Here is an 18,848-nt window from a genome sequence, read left to right on the forward strand (position 1 = left end):
AGCAGGACCAGGCCCCACTGGGTCAGAGCCTCCCTGCCCTGGAACTTTGCAGGGGACAAGAGGAAGGGGCAGCTGGCCCACCCCTGGGCCCAGGCGTCTGTTGGGGGGTCAGCACCAAGGACAGCAGTGCTGCACTGGGGAGACAGAGCCCAGGGAGGCTTGAAGCCCATCACCACGACCTCTTTGGTCTTGCTGGGTTGCAGACCTTTTTTGTGAGGAGCTGGGTGGTCTGTGTGGGAGCCGACGCAGCTGTGATTGTGAATGAGCGGGAGGGGCCATGCGCCAGTAAAACCTTGTAACAACTGCGATGAGTTTGGTCCATGGGGCAGGTTGCTGGCTCTTGATTTACATCAACAAATATTCTTCCCCCCACACTCACCTTGTTTCTTCAAGGAGCATCCATCGTGTTTCTGTCTCGACTCACATCCGAATACCCCTTCTCTGAGCCCAGTTTCTTCCTCTAATAGGAGAAACTACCAGGATGTTGCTTGGACAGGCTGGGCTGGAAGCACCACAGTCCGTGGCCGTACTGGCTTCCAGCCCTTCATCTGATGTCCAGCTTGAGGGAACATGTTGGAGACACTTGGGGGCTGCATTCCCACCGCTCTTCCCCGAGGCTCCTGACAGGGCGTACTCTCAGCCTCCTCCATGCAGCCCTTCTGGGTTTCTCACTCAGCCGATACTCACTGAGGTCCACACCATGCCCAGCCCTGGGCGGGTGCCGAGGCATCCAGGACAGGAAGTGGAGCTTTTGGTGGAGTTGGGAGGACAGTGGGGGCAGGATTGTGGTGTGTTATGCAGAGGGAGTGATCCAGGCCACCAGGGGAGGATAGAGCTGGGGCTGCTGCGGCCCCAGGACAGGCGTGGGGAAGGTTAGCTCTGCCCAGGTGTGAACCAGACACAGCTTCCCTCTTCTTAGCGCTGCATCACAGGGGTGGAGCCGTGCCCTACCTAGTGATGGTGTGGGCCCAGTGGAAGACCTCGCACAACCAGGCACATCTGCCCAGCGCAGAGCAAGTCGCTCATCAAACCCCCCAGGCCCTGGGGCTTGCTGGCTGCGCAACCTCAGTCGGGCTATGTGGCTCTGACCCCGTTATCTGGAAACTGGACACCAGAACCTCCTCCACCCGCCGCACCCCCTCTCTCCCCTGCTCCAGCCTCGGGGTAGCTCTCAATGCAGCCTGTAGTGACTTTGCAGCCTTTGAAGTCACCGCGCCAATGGGCCTCAGCCTCTCCAGCTGTAAAGTGGGTTGAATGGCAGTTATCTCCTGGAGGTGGTGAGAGGGTTGGAGACTTGGCTGGATAGACCCTAACCTGGGGAGGCTGTGTGTGTGTGTGTGTGTGTGTGTGTGTGCGCGCACATGCTGTAGCCTTTCATTACAATGCACTTCAAACAGAAGACAAAACAGACTGGATAGTACAAGTAAGTGCATTTTTATCACGAAATATTTTAAATACCAGAGAGTAATATCATAAGCAGCCACATCCAGGTTCTGCCTCCTGTCCCACACATCTTTATATGTGCTCCAGTCTCCCCCCAGCACTGCCTGTGTCAAGTAGGTCATCCCCTGGGTGCCATCCTGGGCGCTGCAGGATGCTGGGCACACCTCGGCCCCATCCACTGGATGCCAGGAGCCCCCAGTCATGACGATCACAGACGTCCCCAGACATTGCGCAGTGTCCCCTGGGGGCAGGATCACCAGGGTGAGAACCGCCTTTAGGGCACTCCCCTCACCCAGACCCCTGGGTGGCCTTTGCTGGGTCTCCTCTAACCTGTCACAGAAAATGTTTGCTGACTCCTGACTTAAGGGAGAAACAAAGATTTGTTTAACCTGTATAGTAACACATTGGTGTCTTTTATATTATTCTGAATTTTCCTGGGCACTTAAACTCTTTTCTTACTAAACATCAGGCAAGGAGCCAGTTCCCTCTGGAGTATTTTATCCCTAAAGCAGGACCCTGGACATAGGGGATGCCCACTGAGTTTGTTAGGTGTGCTCATGTATGTCCGCTGCTGCTCACTGCTCACTGGGATCACTCACATTTGTGGGCAGAACCTCAAAAAATATTTCTTTCCAGAGTTTGAAAACACCTGACATGAAAGGTCAAAATTCACCTTTAATGTGGAGGAAAAATATTTTATTAAGAACATTTTCAGTTGTATGGAGAAGTTGAAAGAATTGGAGAGTGGACAGTCACTCATTACCACTCAGATCCTACAATGGACGTTTTGCTGTGTTTATCTGTCGAGCACCTGCCATCACTCATCCATTACTCTCTCCATCTAACCTTTTGAATGCATTTCAGAGCTGCAGACATCAGCACACTCCCCTGGAAACACTTCAACATGTGTTTCATTAACTAGACTTTGATATTTTCCAGCATGTTCTGGGTGTTCATGTTCTTGGTGATGTTAACTACTCTGATCACCCATTAACTTTAGCCTTCCCTGTCGTTAGTTCTGGTGGTAAAAGTATGAGATAACAACAAAAATATGAACGTTCTTTATTCCGTCACTGTGTGATATTTACCCCAGATTCATACCTATTCAGTGTCACACCAGGTGTGACCCTGGGGAAGGAAAGATTAGCAGCTCCCTGATAATGTCTGTTAATCAGAGAGGTCGGAGCCAACAGATAAAAATTAACTCAAGTGTGAAACCAGGGACAGGCATGCGTATAAGAATAAGAGCAGGTGGTGGTCCAAAGGGCAGAAACTCCGCATCTGCTTGCAATATGACCGCAGGTGAGTTACTGGTATCTGTCTGGCCACATTGCTCTGCTCCACTTAATTCAGTGCTTCATTATGATGGTTCTGTTAGATTTAGATTTTGTAAAAAAAAAAATTTTTTATCTTTTCAAGTTTCATTCCTTTTCTTTTTTCTTATTTTATTGCATTGGCAGGTTCTCCCACTGAAGTGGTAGCCCTCACAGCTGCACTCTGTCTTGTGGTTGATGTTAATGTGCTTACTGTTTGTACTTTTTTCTTCTTTTTTGGCTACATTACATGGCTTGTGGGATCTTAGTTCCTTGGCCGGGGATTGCACCCATGCCCCTGCAGTGGAAGTGTGGAATCCTAACCACGGGACCACCAGGGAAATCACCTGCTTGTTTTTAAATAAAGGTTGTTCCTGTCCCCCAGCTGGATGCTACAGGCTGCCTCCCAGTATATATAATCCCAGTCGTGACGACTACAGACATCCCAGGAGACAGGCAGTGAGACTGTCTACACACGGTGGAAACCCCCACCCCTACTTCCCCCACCCCCAGTTTCCTCTAGTTTCTTAATAGCTTTTTCAACATGACTTTTCTGTTGAATTTTATGGAATGCTGTTCTGGATTCTGAGATATGATCATAAAGTTTTTACCTCTGACTTGGGATCACTTCCTAAATTTCTCCAAACCCTTGCTTCCTTCTGTAAAATGGTGGTAAAGAAATGAGATCACTTAAGTCAGATGGTGTCTGGCTCAGGTGCTCACGGGCGCCCTCTGGCTGCTGTGGGAGGAGCAGACCGTGAAGGGCAAGAATATGGATCCAGGCGAGTGAGCATGCTGGCCTTGTCTGTGTAGATTTGCTCATTTTCCAAGAAACCCAGGTTTATCTCCAAAACATTGTGACTTTGAAAGTTGACTCAACTCGCACTGACCCTTTACCGCCAGAAAGAAAGCCCAGGGAGGGGTTCCCGGTGGCATAACTGGAGGATATAGTCACCGAGCTTGGGGCTGTGGAGTGGGCGGGTGGGGGGCCTGAGTTCACACCTCTGCCTGTCGCTTTCCTATGGGGACCACCAGCTTCCAGGTCCCCATGCAGACCGGGGAGGCCAGTCCCTGTGTCACCCAGTTGGCGTGGAGTGAGGGGACGAGTTGGGGGCGCTGTTGGACAGGGCCCGCACAGTGGGGAGTGTGGTGCTGGCTGTTACCCTGTCGCTGCCATCATAAACGCCTTGTGTGGGGGTTTCCACCGTGTGTAGACAGTCTCACTGCCTGTCTCCTGGGACGTCTGTAGTCATCACGACTGGGATTATGTATACTGGGAGGGAGCCCCTAGCATCCAGTTGGGCAGCCAATGTGGCTCCACATCCACAACACCCCAGATGCCCCACAGAGAGGCCCTCCCCTCATGTCTGCAGTGCTGGGGGCCTGGGTCAGCGAATGGGCCTTTGGGGCGCCCGGAGCCCCGCACTGTTCGCGCCCTGTGCAGCACGCTGAGGAGAGGCTGGGCTCGCAGAGTGTCGCAGCTCAGCTGACAGCCTGAGAGCTGCGGTGGGGTCCCCGTGCTTCTGTCGGGACTGATTGCAGTGTACAGAGGCTGCAAGAGCAGCAGCAAAACCTTGAGCTTGATCTTGTGTGTCTTCCCCTCTCCAGTGGCTGTTGTTTACCGTGTTATGTGGACATCTCCATCCAAGATGGGTCAGAAATAGGACAAGTTGGCCCTTCCCCACAGGAGGTGAGGGAGCGCCAGCCTGGAGGCTTGGCTGCCCTCAGAGGAGCTCAGACACCTCCATCTGGCTGCACGACCTCATCTCAGGGTGGGGCAGGGGACGAAGGTCCTGCGTCCTCCTGCTTCGCAGTATCACTGCTGGAGGAGCGGGGTCTGGAGGAGGTCCTGGAGCCACATGTCACTGGGTGGTGGTTTTGCAACTAACAAGCTTCTTCCTTTAAAAAAATTTTTTTTGAGCCATAGTTCACATAGTATAAAATTAACTCTTTTAAAATGTGCAATTCAGTCATTATTATATTTGCTTTGTTGTGCCACCACCACCAAAATCTAATTCCAGAATACTCCATCAGTCCCAGAAAGCCCTTAGCAGTCACCCCCCACCTCCTCCCACTCAGCCCCTGACAACCACTCACCCACTCTGTGTCTGTGGATCAGCCTGTTCTGGACGTTTCCCGTCAGTGGAATCACATGTTGTGCGTCCTTCTGTGTCTGCTGCTCTCACTGAGCATCGTGTTCTCAGGGTCCATCCATGTGGTTGCGAGTGTCGGGGCTTCTCTTCGTGGCTGAGTGATCTGTCGTGTGGGTACCTTTAATGCTTTTGTGAATGTGAGGAACGCAAGTTGGATGGAGGGCGTGAAGTGCTCACTTCTGTCTTCATCTCCCAAAGGCTGAGACTGGGTCCTTATATTCCTCTTGGAGATGCTCTCGGCCTGGAGGAGTGGTCCCTGGATCAGTTAGCTGCTGCTGTGTAGCAGCCACCTAGAGCCGCAGGGCTGCAAACTGCACACACCTGCAATTTTGTCATCTGGGTTGGGTTCAGCAGGCGGCACACCGTCGAGGAGGCTCCTGCACTCACAGGCCTGGGGGGTGGGGGCTGCCTGGTCCTGCCCCCATGGGGTCTCCTGCAGGGCCTCAGCAGGGACCTTGTGGCTCAAAGCCACCCACCTTCCTCACGCTGCAGGGTCCCTTCTGCTGGGTTCGGTGGCTCAGGGTGGGTTACCTGGCTGCAGGGGCTGCAGCCTCCTGGCATCAGCCACAGAGCCCTCCTTGTGGGTTACAAGCAGATTTCCCTTGGTGGCTTGTGGGTGGCCTGTCCACTCTGGTCATGGTGGACCAAGACTCGGCAGAGGAGGGGGGGGGCTGGCCTAGGGGGACTTTGCTCCTGCAGCCAGACCATTCCAGTTGATGGGAAATGAGAGCCCTGGCCCCAGTGCTGCTTCCTGGCTCAACTGCCTCATACTGTCTCATTTGCTCTTGAGTCATGGGGAGCAGCCCTCCCCTGGGCACCAGGCGGGCAGTGATCCCACAATGACCGCCTCAGGCCCCCCCGCCCCTCTCTGAGGAATGCTCCCCTGTGCACTCCAGACAGCTCTGCAGGTGACAGGGCAGACCTGATGCCCCGTGACTGGGGATATGGAGAGATGATACACAGGTACCAGGTAGGGCCCAGTGCTGGAAGACAAAGCCAGAAGGTGGGGAGAGTGGCCTGGAGTTAGGGGGGCAGTCTGGGGTGAGGTGATCAGGGGAGCAGCTTATCCGAAGGGTTGATGTCTGAGCCAGGTATTGGCTGAAGCAAGGGAGCAAACCCTGCAGAGGTCTTGGGAAGGTCATTTCATGTGGGGAGAACAGCCCATGCAAAGGCCCTGGGGCAGGACTGTACCTGGCCTGCTGGAAGCAAGCAGCAAGGAAGCCCGTGTGGAGCAGAGTGAATGAGGGGGAGAGAGAGAGGGAGGGAGCACAGGGAAGGTTGTGCAGGGCCCTGTGGGCCCTGTAGATGACCTGGGCTCATATCTCCAGGGAGGTGGGACCCAGGAGGGCTGTGGGCAGAGGAGAGGGCCAGGCCGGGGCGGGGCCTGACTCTGGTACTCACAGGTACCCTCTGGTGGCTGCTCTGGGGAGGACAGACTTGGCGGGGGGCGGTGGGGGGGGGGGGTCAGTTTTCCACGTGGTACAGGATGGGGGCTGAGAGGAGCCAGGCAGAGGTGCACTATGAATGGACTTCGAAGTAAAAATAACCTAGTGTTTCTGCTGAGGGATAGATGGTAAGTCCCCCCTGTCCCCGGTCTTTGGGGTGTGTTTTCTCTGCCTCAGTTTCCTCATCCAACGTAAGAGAAGTGGTCCTGTGTATGCTGGGGGAGGGGTCCCTCACCAGCAGCCTTCGTGGGCATCTGTGGGGGGGCCAGCCCCAGGCACAGCTGTGTCCCCAGTTCCCCCACAGGTCTCAGCCCTGCCTCCCGCCTGCAGCGCCTCACGTTCTCCCCCTCCCCTGGCTATTTTTAAAACCTAATTTCCTCGAAAACGGGGTGGCTCATTCAAAAGATAATTGGTCACGTCTTGGGCTAGGAGGAGCGCAAGATCTTGGTCCCTGCCACCCCCAGCCTGGATGGCAGGAGTGGGTGCAGGAGCCACCTGGCTGCCTGACCCCAGAGCTGATGGGCAAGGCTCCAGAAGGGTATTTCAGAGAGCGGGTGGACGTGAGGATGGCGGGACTCTGGGGGAGGGGGAAAGGAGGCCCCTAGAGGGGATGTCCGGTGCATGTCTAGGCAGAACCCTGTCTCAGGTGTGCTGGCTACTTCTTGCCCTTGCTTCTCCCCCCACTCTGCTCCTGCTCTGGGCACCCCTGCCTGTGACCTGGGCTGGCTCAGAGCCTGCCTGCTGCCCTCCTGCCTCATGCCTGGGGGGATTCCAGGTGGGGTAGGGCTGCCCCTTTATCAGCCAGTCAGTGTCCCTGAGCAGGGCAGACCTGGCTGGACCTCACGTCCGGCACTGGTGTTGGCTGGGCCCCTCCCTCACAGGCCTGAGACTGCGGAGGCCTTGGTGGTGGAGAGGGCAGGGACCATGGTGTCGGACAATCTCAACCCCGGGATGAGGGGTCAGGAGCTGCAGAGGACGTGGGTGGGCCCAGGGGTTGGGCTCCAGGCTCAGGTGCTCCAGGCAGACTGAGAAGGAGATGCCTGGGGCCCCCAGACGAGGTCTGGAATGTTCCATTCAGTCCACTGGCACTTCCTGCCTCATCCCCCCTTCCTTCCCCCACACCCCAGATGCAAAACCGTGAATTGTTCTGCTGTTGCGCAGCCAACGAAAATATTATGTCAGCTTTCCAGCACCTTCCGCCACCCCCCCACCCCCAGACCTCAGGGTGGGCTGAGCCCAGGTTCGTCCTGTGGCCCGGGAGCCCCACGTCGCAGGTGGGCATGTGGGCTGCTGTGTCCCGTCCTGGCGCTGTTACGGCCTTCCGAGGATCCGTGGGCTGTGTCCTCCAGGAGAGTCCCTTCTGTGGGCCCTGGTATCATGAAGCGCCGAGCTGGCTGCTCCCTGGCCTCGGTTTTCCTGTCTCCTGATGGCGGGTGGGTGGGGGGTGCACTGCAGGCAGAAGGGTGCTCAGGAGAGGCCCCACCCCAGCCAGCCTGGCTGCACCACGGCCGTGCCATCTTGGTTTTGTGTTCTTTATTGACAGATAATTCATAAGTACCAAAAAACTCATTTGTAAGTGTGTAATTCAGTTTTTCCTGTATCTTTACAATGTTGTGCGGCCATGACCACCGATTGCAGACCATTCTCATCCTCCTGGAGGAGGCCGAGTCCCCATTAGCCATCCCCAACCCAGCCCTGCCCCAAGCCCAGTGGACAGAGAGCACGTTCTGACCCCTGACCCGTCACCTGGGCCTGCTGCTCTCTGGTGGCCCTTGCCCGCCCCCCAGCTCATGGGCCCAGAGCTGGGTCCTCAGGCCTCTCCCCTCCCCCACCCCCACATCTCCTGGGTGGTCTTGTCCACTCTTGGGGCTCCAACCCCATCTATGCCCCAGACAACTGCCTCCAGCCGGGGCCTCCCTGAGCTCCTGACGTGGGGTCCAGCTGTCCCTCTCATCTTCACGCAGGGGTCTCACACTCAATATGGCCACCCTGCCCCCGACCATGCCCCACACCTCTCCTGCCCAGCCCCCATCCTGGCTGAGGCAGCTCCATCCTTCTGTGAGTTGCTCCAAAATCCTTAGTCATTCCTGACGCCTCGCTTTTCTTCAGTCTGCCTCCAGTGAGCACGGCCTGTCCGTCCTGACTCTAGATCTTCCCCGATCTGCCCACTTCTCTCTCACCTGCTTTGTGGTGGCCACCCATGGTCCACCCCATTATCTCCCCATTATCTCCCACCTGGACCCGCGTGCGCTGCCCCCCATCTGTCCCCCTACGGCCACCAGGGGGCGCCTGTGAGCACCTGAGTCAGGTGTCCCCACCTTACCCCAGCCCTCCAGGGCTCCCATCTACCTGAGGTAAGAGCCCAAGCCTTCCCTTGCTGATTTGACCCCCCACCTGTCTCTTCATGTGGTCCTCCTGGCACTTGCTGTGCTGTCCAGACCCTTCTCTGCCCCCCCTTGACTGTGTGCCCTGGAAGGGGGGACCAGGACTGTCCTAGTCACCACTTGCGTTCCCTCCACGCTGACACCTGGCAGACACCAGTGTGTGAGTTCCCCCTTGCAGCTGTAACAGATCACGACAGACTTGACCTGCTAACTACACAGATTGATTATCTCACAGTCCTGGAGGTCAGGAGTCCAGCTCAGTCCTCATGGAGCTAAATCCAGGCGTGGGCAGGGCCCGTCCCTCCGGAGGCTCCAGGGAAGCACTGGCTCCCCCGTTTTCCGGCATTTTCCAGCTTCTAGAGGCACTGCGTCCCTGGCTCACAGCCCCTCCCTCCATCCTCACAGCCAGCAGAGCAGCATCTCCCGTCTCTCTGCCTCTGACCCCCTCCCTCTTATGATGACCCTGCAATGGCACTGGGCCCCCGGGAATCCAGGATCATCCCCATCTCAAGAATTTTAACCCCACCAGCACAGCCCATTCTGGGACCAGAATATGAACATCCCAGGGGTTGGGGCAGATATGTGCTGAGCACTCACACTGAACAGATAACCCTCAGCAGAAGCCAGCTTTCTGGGTGAGGACACCAGCGCAGCGGAGCCCGTGCTTGGCCTGAGGCCCCTGAGGAGCTGGGCTGGAGGGGGTGGTAGTGGTCCCAAGAGGTGAACGTCGCTGGCCTTCCACAGGGTCCGTGTGGATGAGGGCTGTGCAGACGGGCCCTGTGGATGGGAACCAGGGGTGTCCTGGCTGGCTGGCTCTCCATCACCCGGCTGCCTCGGGGGCTGGTGCCCACTCTAGCCTGGGCTGCAGCTGCTGATCACTGCCGCCCCCCGTACTTGGGGCCCTCTCAGCGATGGGCTGTGTCTTGTCTCCACCCACCCTCCCACTACTCCTGCCTGCAGAGCCGCGTCAGCATGGTCGCTCTGCGTCCACCCCCACATTGCGTCTCCAGGCCTATTTACCACGCAGGGTCCCTACCACCTCCCCAGGGGCGCAGGGTGCGTGTGTGGGGCAGTGCTGATGGCAGAGGCCAGGGGTCCAGACTAAAGTGTCCCTTCTGTTCCTCAGGTTCGGCCCAGAAAAAGACAACCCCAGCAGAGGTGAGTATCCTCGGGGGCCCACCCTCCCTGCTTCCTGAAGGTGGATGGGGCAGCACCCTGCCCTGCCCGCATCCTGCTCTGAGGCCTTGGGCATCTCACTGCACTTCTCTGGGCCTCAGATGCTGCCATAGCAAATAAGCACGTGTCGTCAGACAGTGGAAACCGTCTGTCCCACCAGCATCTTGAGTTTCTGGGAGGGATGGGGTGGGTGGGGAGAGCCCCGAGGGGCCTGGAGAGGATGGCCTCCCACCTGTCAGCAGTGCCTTCAAGCCAGCCTTCCCCCCTACCCCCTGCTGTCCCATACCTGCCCACCCAGGGTCCCACCGGTCCTGTCCTCAGGCAACTTTTCCTGGTGGTGGCCACTTGCGTGAGCCCTTGGCACCCTGTCTCTAGTTTGTTAGTTTCCGGTTACTCCTGGAAGCCACCTGCGAGGGGCCTCTGTGAGCCCTGTTGTCTGAGGAGCCATGGACAGCAGGTTAGAGGACCCCAGGTACAGCAGGAGCCAGCCTGACATCCATATTCCCTCCCAGCCAGGCTCCTCTCCCAGGACACTGCTGGGCACCCAGGGTCCTTCTTAGGAGGGCTTTGCCCATCTGCTGGGGCTCTGGGGGGTGTCCAGCTGACAGGCAGTGGGGAGCCGGCGAGGGGTGCAGAGCAGGGCTGGCAACTAATGTTGTCTGAGGGAAGCCCGCCCCCTGGTGGCCAGTGTGCAGAACAGGCTGGTCTGAGCGCTGTGAATGATGGCAAGTACGTACCATCTGCCGGCCAGCCTCGGCCCGGCTCTAGAGCTGGTGTGTGTCCTTCAGGCCCCATGGCCCTATGCACCATCTTTCCCCTGTCATGTCACACATGGGGACCAGTGGCTTCCACATAACTTTGCCAGGATGTCACACCTGTGCCATGGAGCTGGCAGGAACTAGCCTGCTCCCAGACCAGTGGGACCTCTCCCTCATCCAGGAGGAGATAATCTCATTTCAGTTCAAAGGGTTTCACCCAGCCACGTCTGGGAACATCTGTGGTTGTCACAACTGGGGGGCTTCTGGCAGTGAAGAGGTGGGGCAGTGATGTTGCTGTGCACCCCACAGCACCCAGGATTCCCCCACAGAGAGTGACTAGCCCCAAGTCAGCAGTGCTGGGGGTGGCGGTGACCCTGAAGTTGGGGCTCTTCTCCCTGCAGAGGGCCCAGGCTGCTGACCTCCTGCTTTTCTGGAGGAGCTGGTGGTCCTGGTCTGGCCCCCATATGTGGGATGTGGGCCCCCAGAGAGAGGAGCCCCTGTGCCCGCAGCCTACCCACCCAGCCCCCGCCCCAGACTCCAGCTGGGTCCAGTGACAGAGGCCTTTTCTGGCCAGATTTCCAGAGCATTCTGGTTTCTTGCCATTTCTGAACTTCCTGCTTCCTCTTCCCCAGGTCCCACTGATGACTGGACAGCCTGGCCCTGGCCATGGGAAGAAGCTGGGTCATCGGGGCGTGGACGCATCTGGCGAAACCACCTACAAGAAGGTTCCTGCTCTGCCCTCAGTCAACGGGGGTGGGACAAGGGGGGCCCCCACATGTGCATGGGGCCCACGGAAGGTCAGGTGTGGGCCGTTTGTGGCTGGAGGCTGCACCACCTGCCTGGCTCCTCAAGTCACTGTGGCCTTGACTGTGACCTTGGGCGAGAGGAAATTGCAGCTTCCTCCCATCCCTTGGGAGCGGGGCGGAGGCGAGGTTGGGCCAGGGCTGTGCGTGGTGAGCTGGCCCTGCTGCTGCTGGTCCTCTCCGCCTGGTCGCACCTCCTAAAAACACCCACCTCGCTAAGAGCGAGTGTGTGAGTGAGTCACCCTTCTGAAGTGTTCAATTAGACAGTTTCTAGAGTATTCAGAGCTGTGCAGCCATCGCCAGAGTCAATTTTAAAGCGTTTCCCTCACCTCAAAGGCCCTGTCCCCATTTGCCTCCCCCAGCCCCTGACAGCCAGGAACCCACTCTCTGTGTCTGTGGATCGGCCTGCTCTGCACGTTTCCCATCAGTGGAGTCACACCCTGTGTGTCCTTCTGTGTCTGCTTCTTTCACTGTGTGTCGTGTTCTCAGGGTCCATCCACGTGGTACAAGTGTCGGGGCTTCTCCCCTTTTTGTGGCTGAGCGATGCTCCCATGGACGGGGGGACCGTGTTCTGTGTATCCTCCCTCCGCTGATGGACCCTCTCTGGCTGTTGTGAGCAGTGCTGTTGTGAGGGCTTGTGTCCAGGTGATTTTCGGGACTGCACTGCCCTCCCTGGGCCGCAGTCCTAGCAGTGGAACCGCTGGGGCCCCCCGAGGGGGTCACAGGTAACCCTTGGAGGAGCTGCCACGCTGTCCACAGTGGCCGTCCCGTTCTCCATTCTTGCCAGCTGAGCATGGGGACTCCACTCCCCATCCTGTGTGGTGCTTGTCTGTGTGATCTGTCTCTCCTGGTGCGTGGGCAGCAGGTCTCACTGTCTAGATGGGCACCTTCCCAGCGCCTGGTGGTACCCAGCACCTTCTGTGCTCACTGGTCGTCTGCGTATCTCCTCTGGAAGACTGTGTTCAGTCGATGTCATCTTGAGGGAATGGATCGAGGTGGGGCTTCAGGAGGAGGGGTGGGCACTTGGGAAGGGCTTGTCCCTGCGACAAGGGTGCTGGCGACCCGATCGGTAACTTGAGGACCGAGGTGTCTTTCCTCGACGGTGGGCGTGTTGCTCAGGGCTCATGGCGACGGTAGCGTGAATGGCAGTGCTGGCAGATGGATGGGCAGCTGGCACTTCTCTAGGGAGGGCGGCATGAGGCCCCGAGGGCCAGTGCCAGGGTGGAGGACTGGGATGCAGAGAGGCAGATCCCTTTGAGAGTAGACGGAAGGAGCCTGGGCATTCAGAAGGGAAGCCTGGGCATTGCTGGATACTGTACTCCTGCTTCCCAAAAGAGAACCCTGGCAGTGGTAGACCCCCCGCCAAGGCGGGGCAGTTCTGAGCTGTAGGAACCTTCTAGAATGTGGATAGAAACAGGCCACGGGGCCGCATGGTGGCGTTGGAGCCTCAGCCAGGCCACTTCCTGGCCGTATGGTTATGCAGGCTGAGTGGCGGGCCTGAGGCCAGCACGTCTGTGACGGGCTCGGCGGGTGCTGCCTGGGGGCCCCTTGGAGGTAATGGTTGTTGAGGGCTGAGCCGCAGGCTGGATGCTGCCCCCTCCATCCTAAGGGGGCTTCCCATCCTGTCTCGGACCCTGGCAGCCAAGGGGTGGGCCCCAGGGGTCTTGATGCAGCTGGGTTTCCCGCAGACCACGTCCTCTACCCTGAAGGGGGCCATCCAGCTGGGCATCGGCTACACTGTGGGCAACCTGAGCTCCAAGCCGGAGCGCGATGTGCTCATGCAGGACTTCTACGTGGTGGAGAGCATCTTCTTCCCCAGGTACCCTGCCCGGGCCGCCCCAAGCCCTCTGTACTCTCCCTGCATGCACACACACCCCTGCTCTTCTTTCTGCCTTTTTCTCTGCTGGAAATGGCTCGGGCCCCTCCTGGGCTCCCCTTGCCTTTGAGGTCCAGCCCTGTGTTAGTCAGGATGTTTGCTGCTGAATCAGAGAGATGCAATAGAATGGGGACTCTTAGAAAGAGAGGAAGACAAAAGTTTGTTGTTTCTCTCTTTCTAATATGTGTGTGCACGTGTATACCTACACACACACACACACACACACAGAGTCCAAGACTGGAAGATCGGTAAGGTGGCTCCATGATGTTGCTGGGCCCAGATTCCTTCTGGTTTCTCCACCATCTTCTATGCTGCTTTACAAACCAGTGGCTGCAAGAGCTGCCCAGGCTCCTGCCATCACAGCTGCATTCCAACCACAGTAAAGAAGAGAGCACATGCCCCTGCCCTTTAAGGGCGTGATTAGGAAAAGACCCAAGTCATTCTCCTCCTCTCATGGGATTGGCCAAGCGCAGCACCCTGATCGTGCCTGGCTGTGGGAGAGGCTGGCAGTGGTCTTATTCTGGGTGGCCACATGTACACCCCACACTGTGGGCTAATGAAGAAAGGGGAGGGTGCTCATTGGAGGACAACCCGAGGCTGGCCACAGCCCTTTGTCCCGTGTCCAGCATGGGAGCCCCATGTCACTTTTTGGGTTGGCTATTCGGGTGTCTTGGGGCTGGGCCTGGGTGGGCAGGCAGGCTGTTGGTGGGGGAAGGGAACATACACGGGCCTGGGTCCCTCACAGTCTCCGCCCTGCTTCCTCTGCAGTGAAGGCAGCAACCTCACTCCCGCCCATCACTTCCAGGACTTCAGATTCAAGACCTATGCGCCTGTTGCCTTCCGCTACTTCCGGGAGCTCTTTGGGATTCGGCCAGATGACTACTTGGTGAGTGTGTCCTCGGCGGCCGCTGTGTCACACAGGTCACCCGCTCGAGCCCTCGCTCGGGGGCTTAGATTGCCACCTGCTTGTCGTCCTCGGCCTCCATGGGGCAGGGACGTGGCTGCAGTGTTGCTGGGCTCCTTGCTCAGGTTGTCGTCTGGGGCTGGGCTGTGGCCTCAAGTGGACTCTACTGCATCGGGTCCCTTCCAGACCCCTGGCGTCATCAGCCAGGCTCCGTCCTTGCTGGCCAGGACTTCCATTCCTTCCAGACACTGCGGTCTCCTGTGTGATTATCACATGGAGCCGACCGTGACCACTTCCGGGACCACCCACCAGCCCCTGGGCCTGTGAGGTGTCGGTGACCACCCCCACCCATTCACCATCCCCTTTTCAGTACTCGCTGTGCAACGAGCCGCTCATTGAGCTGTCTAACCCTGGTGCCAGTGGCTCCCTGTTCTACGTCACCAGCGACGACGAGTTCATCATCAAGACCGTGATGCACAAGGAGGCCGAGTTCCTGCAGAAGCTGCTGCCCGGCTACTACATGGTGAGGAGCCCGGCCGCCCCTGTACTTAGACCTTCCTCCCTCTGCTGAGGAGCTCCGGGCAGCCCCACCTTGGGAACTACCCCTCCTGGGAACCACCCCCTCCAGGAACTGTCCCCTCTGGGCAGACCTTGACAGGCCGTCCTGGGTCACCGAGCCTCACCCGCAGGACCCCCTCAACGTGGCGAGCAGGAATAGCCATCTGGGCCCTGGTGGCCATCCCCTACCACCCACGTGGTGAGCAGGAATAGCCATCTGGGTCTTGGTGGCCATCCCCTACCACCCACCTCCCAGAAGTCATGGCTTTGGGCCTCAAGTCTCAACAACCAGTGACTCAGACAGGCACTGGGGAGGAACTGGGCTATCAGTTGGCACTCAGGCCCCTAGAGGTGTGGAAGCAGGCGCCTCAGACTTCCTGGCCCCCAGGGGTGAGGGTCCTGATACACACCCAGATGGGAAGTGAGGATCCTTGCCTGAGGGCCAGCCCTCCCTGCTGCCTGGCAGGTGTGGTCAGGCCCTGGGCAACTTTGTGCAGATTGTGACCTGTCCCCGACCCTGTAACCCGCCTCCCCTATGTATGATCCTGGGTGGGATCCTCAGCTCCCCTAGGTCAGGGGTCAGCAAACGTTTTTTGTAAAACATGAGAAAACAAACGTCTTCAGCTTTGTGAGCACAGCCTCTGTCTCCACGGCTCCGCTCTAGTGAGAAAGCTGCCACAGACAGGGTGAGAGCAAGTGACCCCGGCTGAGCGCCAATAGAACTATTTGCCGAGGCTGCCATGTGCATTTCACGTAATCTTCACATGCCACAGGACACTATTTTTTGTTTAGTTTTATCAACTTCCTGACAATGTAAAACCATTGTTAGTTCCCAGCTGTACAAAGACAAGTGGCCTGGGACTTCCCTGATGGTACAGTGGTTAAGACTCCATGCTTCTAATGCAGGGGGCACAGGTTCAATCCCTGGTCAGGGAACTAGGATCCTATATGCTGCGAGGCACAGCCAAAAAAATTTTTTTTAAAAAAGACAAATGGCCTGATGCCTAGAGGCCGACCAGCCCCCATCCCCTCAGGGCAGACTGGGGTGGTGAGAGACCTGGGTCTGACCTCCCAGGAAATCAGGCCCAATACCTTGGGAAGTCCCCTGGGGGCCTTTATGGAAAGGCCACCTCTCCCTGGGCCTGGCCGCATAGAAACAGACCCTCCTGATGCTTTCGGTCAGGTGGGGCGATGGGGAATTCAGTTGGCTGGGTGCTAGGGGCAAGGAGGGAGGGCAGGCCTCAGGGAGGTGGTCAGGGCGGGCTTCCTGAGGAGGTGGCCTCTGACCTGAGCTCTGAGGAGCAGGCCGCAGGGTGCTGTGTGGGGTCCCAGCAAGGCTCCTGGCGTCCTCTCCACCCACCCTCTCCCCTCCACCAGAACCTCAACCAGAATCCCCGGACACTGCTGCCCAAGTTCTATGGGCTATACTGCGTGCAGTCGGGAGGCAAGAACATCCGCGTGGTGGTGATGAACAACGTGCTGCCACGCGTGGTCAAGATGCACCTCAAGTTCGACCTCAAAGGCTCCACATACAAGCGGCGGGCCAGCAAGAAGGAGAAGGAGAAGAGCATCCCCACCTACAAGGACCTGGACTTCATTCAGGACATGCCTGAGGGGCTAATGCTTGACGCCGACACCTTCTCTGCACTCGTCAAGACGCTGCAACGCGACTGCCTGGTGAGGAGCGGCCGGCTGGTCTGACAGGGTCCCATGTCTGAGCCCCGTCTTCCCAGCTGTGACGTGGGGATGCTGGGAGAAGTTAGCGCAGTGAGCCGGAGAGATGCCCCGCCCCCCACACCCCACCCCCGCCGCCCTCACAGGCTGTGTTCCTGCTGCCAAACAGAGCCTTGGGGCAGCCTGAGGTTTTCAGGGCTCAACTCGGTGCACCTCAGGGCTTGCCTGGCCTGAGTGTTTAAGTGTTTAAGACTCTGAGCTTCTACTGCAGGAGGCACAGTTTCGATTCCTGGTCAGGGAACTAATATCCTGCATGCCTGTGGCATAGCCAAAACAAAAGCAAAATCAAAAAAACTTAAGGCTCTCCTCAGACCTAGGTCTGTGCAGCTGCCCTCCTCCACAGGCAAGTATTTCTTAGGGAGAAGGAAGGTTTGCCAGGCTCATCCCAGGTCTTGCTATTGCGGTCCACCCCGTCCCCTATTGGCCTCGGAGGCGAGGATACGGAGGTCTGGAGGGGGTTCAAGCCAGGCCTGGGTCCTCCAGGGTGCTCCCTTCACCCTAGCTCCCAAACACCCCAGAAACCACCAGCCGTCTCCATGCCCCAGGGCTTCCAGGCCCCATCCCCATTGCCCGTGTGTCCACATCGTGAGCTGCACCTCGTGGTCTGGAGCAGGGTGGGAAGCCAGTGAACCGGGCCTCTGAACCAGGGCAGGGGTGGGGTCACAGCCAGCCGACCCCTGACCCCTATTCCCGCAGGTGCTGGAGAGCTTCAAGATCATGGACTATAGCCTGCTCCTGGGCGTCCACAACATCGACCAGCAGGAGCGTGAGCGGCAGGCTGAGGGCGCCCAGAGCACAGCCGATGAGAAGCGGCCCCTGGGCCAGAAGGCGCTGTACTCCACAGCCATGGAGTCCATCCAGGGTGGCGCCGCACGCGGGGAGGCCATCGAGACGGATGACACGTAGGTGCCGGGGCTGGCGGGGCCGGGGGAGCTTTCAGCTCTCATCTCTGCCTCAGCCCCCTTGCCAGGCGAGAAGCAGGCAGGGGGCAGGAAGAGGGGGAGCCTTGAGGAAGGTGACAGGGACAAGGCCAGGTCCAGAACCTGGCGGGTTCCTGGTTTCTGGTTTGTAAGCCAGCAGTGCCCACCCGTCCCCATCCCTGGGCCCTGAGAGTTAGATATTGAGCGCACAGCTATGGCCGGGTGTTCTGACCCTGACATCTGACTCAGTCAGTCAGTAGTCGGAGGTCACTGGCCAACCCTGTGGGAAACACAGGTACCCCCGCCCTGGACCTAGGAGAGTTAAAGCCTCACCACAGGCAGCAAAGCTGGAAAGGTGTTGGAAGGCAGCCAAGAGAAGGTGGAAAGGGCTGGCGACGAGGGACCCTTTACACAGCAAGATCCCTGCCCGGGACCCTGGGGAGGGGGGTGCAGGGGCTGAGAACGTTCCTTGCCTAGTGATGCCAGGTGGCTGTGGGAGCAGCCAGGTCAGAGGGTCCAGAGGACAGTGTGCCCCTGACCCCCCGCCCCCCCGCCCGCCAAACAGCCGACCTGGTCCTGCCCTTGGGGCTCAGGCACAGACTCACGGGGCATCCCTACTCCCACCCCATGCAGGCCCCGGTCACTCTTTGGGTGTCCTGGGCACTGTGAGGGGTGGATCGACATTCCTGACCCTGGTTATGACAACCACAGCTGTCCCCCCAGAGCACCAGTGTCCCCGGGGACAGTCACCCGCCACGGGAACCACTGCTGTAGACAGGTGTCACAATTGACCCTGTATCACCATGCACAAACCATGTGGGAGCTGGCTCGACCCACCATGTCCAGACCTTGTCCAGTCCTTACAGGGGGTGGTAGCCATCAGGGTGCACAGGCAGCTGGGGGACAGGCTAAAGCTTGGCCACCAAACTGGGCCATCAGCTGAAGGGCCTGCCTGGGATGAGTGGGGGGGACCTGAGTGGGCCCAGAGCTCAGCCATCTGGCATTTGTAGGGTTGGTGCCAGGCCAGGCGAGACGGCAGGTGTGAAGGTGAGCGCAGTGTGGAGTGCAGCTGGCAGAGCCTGTGGGGGGCCTGGGCGTGCAGGAAGCTGCTGCCTCGTGGGCCCCACTAACTGCATGGGCGGGCTTGGCCTGGGGCTGCAGCAGCTTTAACTCCCCAGCCTGCGCCCAAAGCCCAGCCTTGCCTGGGTGTGGATGTGCTCATGCATGCACCTATGTGTGTGTGTGAGTGTGCAAGCTCCGCGTGTGCACGTGTGGGTGTGCATGCACCTGTGTGTGTGTGCAAGCTCCGCGTGTGCATGTGTGGGTATGCGTGCACTTGAGTCTCATAACCTGGACCCTTTGGCAGCCTCTGGCCTGCAGC

At 58.5% G+C, this 18,848-nt stretch overlaps 1 protein-coding gene across 4 annotated transcripts in view; it reads left to right on the forward strand.

The window, feature by feature from the left end:
* Positions 1 to 18,848, forward strand: part of PIP5K1C (phosphatidylinositol-4-phosphate 5-kinase type 1 gamma) — a 47,819-nt gene that overhangs the window by 15,844 nt on the left and 13,127 nt on the right. For all 4 annotated transcript variants that reach the window (XM_055547196.1, XM_055547178.1, XM_055547188.1 and 1 more), the window contains exons 2-8: positions 9,865 to 9,896; positions 11,305 to 11,397; positions 13,164 to 13,294; positions 14,120 to 14,237; positions 14,626 to 14,778; positions 16,191 to 16,490; positions 17,244 to 17,449. In XM_055547196.1, coding sequence (XP_055403171.1) covers positions 9,865 to 9,896; positions 11,305 to 11,397; positions 13,164 to 13,294; positions 14,120 to 14,237; positions 14,626 to 14,778; positions 16,191 to 16,490; positions 17,244 to 17,449 — 1,033 coding nt within the window. The remainder of the gene's footprint in view (positions 1 to 9,864; positions 9,897 to 11,304; positions 11,398 to 13,163; positions 13,295 to 14,119; positions 14,238 to 14,625; positions 14,779 to 16,190; positions 16,491 to 17,243; positions 17,450 to 18,848) is intronic.

The sequence above is a fragment of the Bubalus kerabau genome, chromosome 1 (assembly GCF_029407905.1).
Source record: "Bubalus kerabau isolate K-KA32 ecotype Philippines breed swamp buffalo chromosome 1, PCC_UOA_SB_1v2, whole genome shotgun sequence".
Lineage (NCBI taxonomy): Eukaryota > Metazoa > Chordata > Mammalia > Artiodactyla > Bovidae > Bubalus > Bubalus kerabau.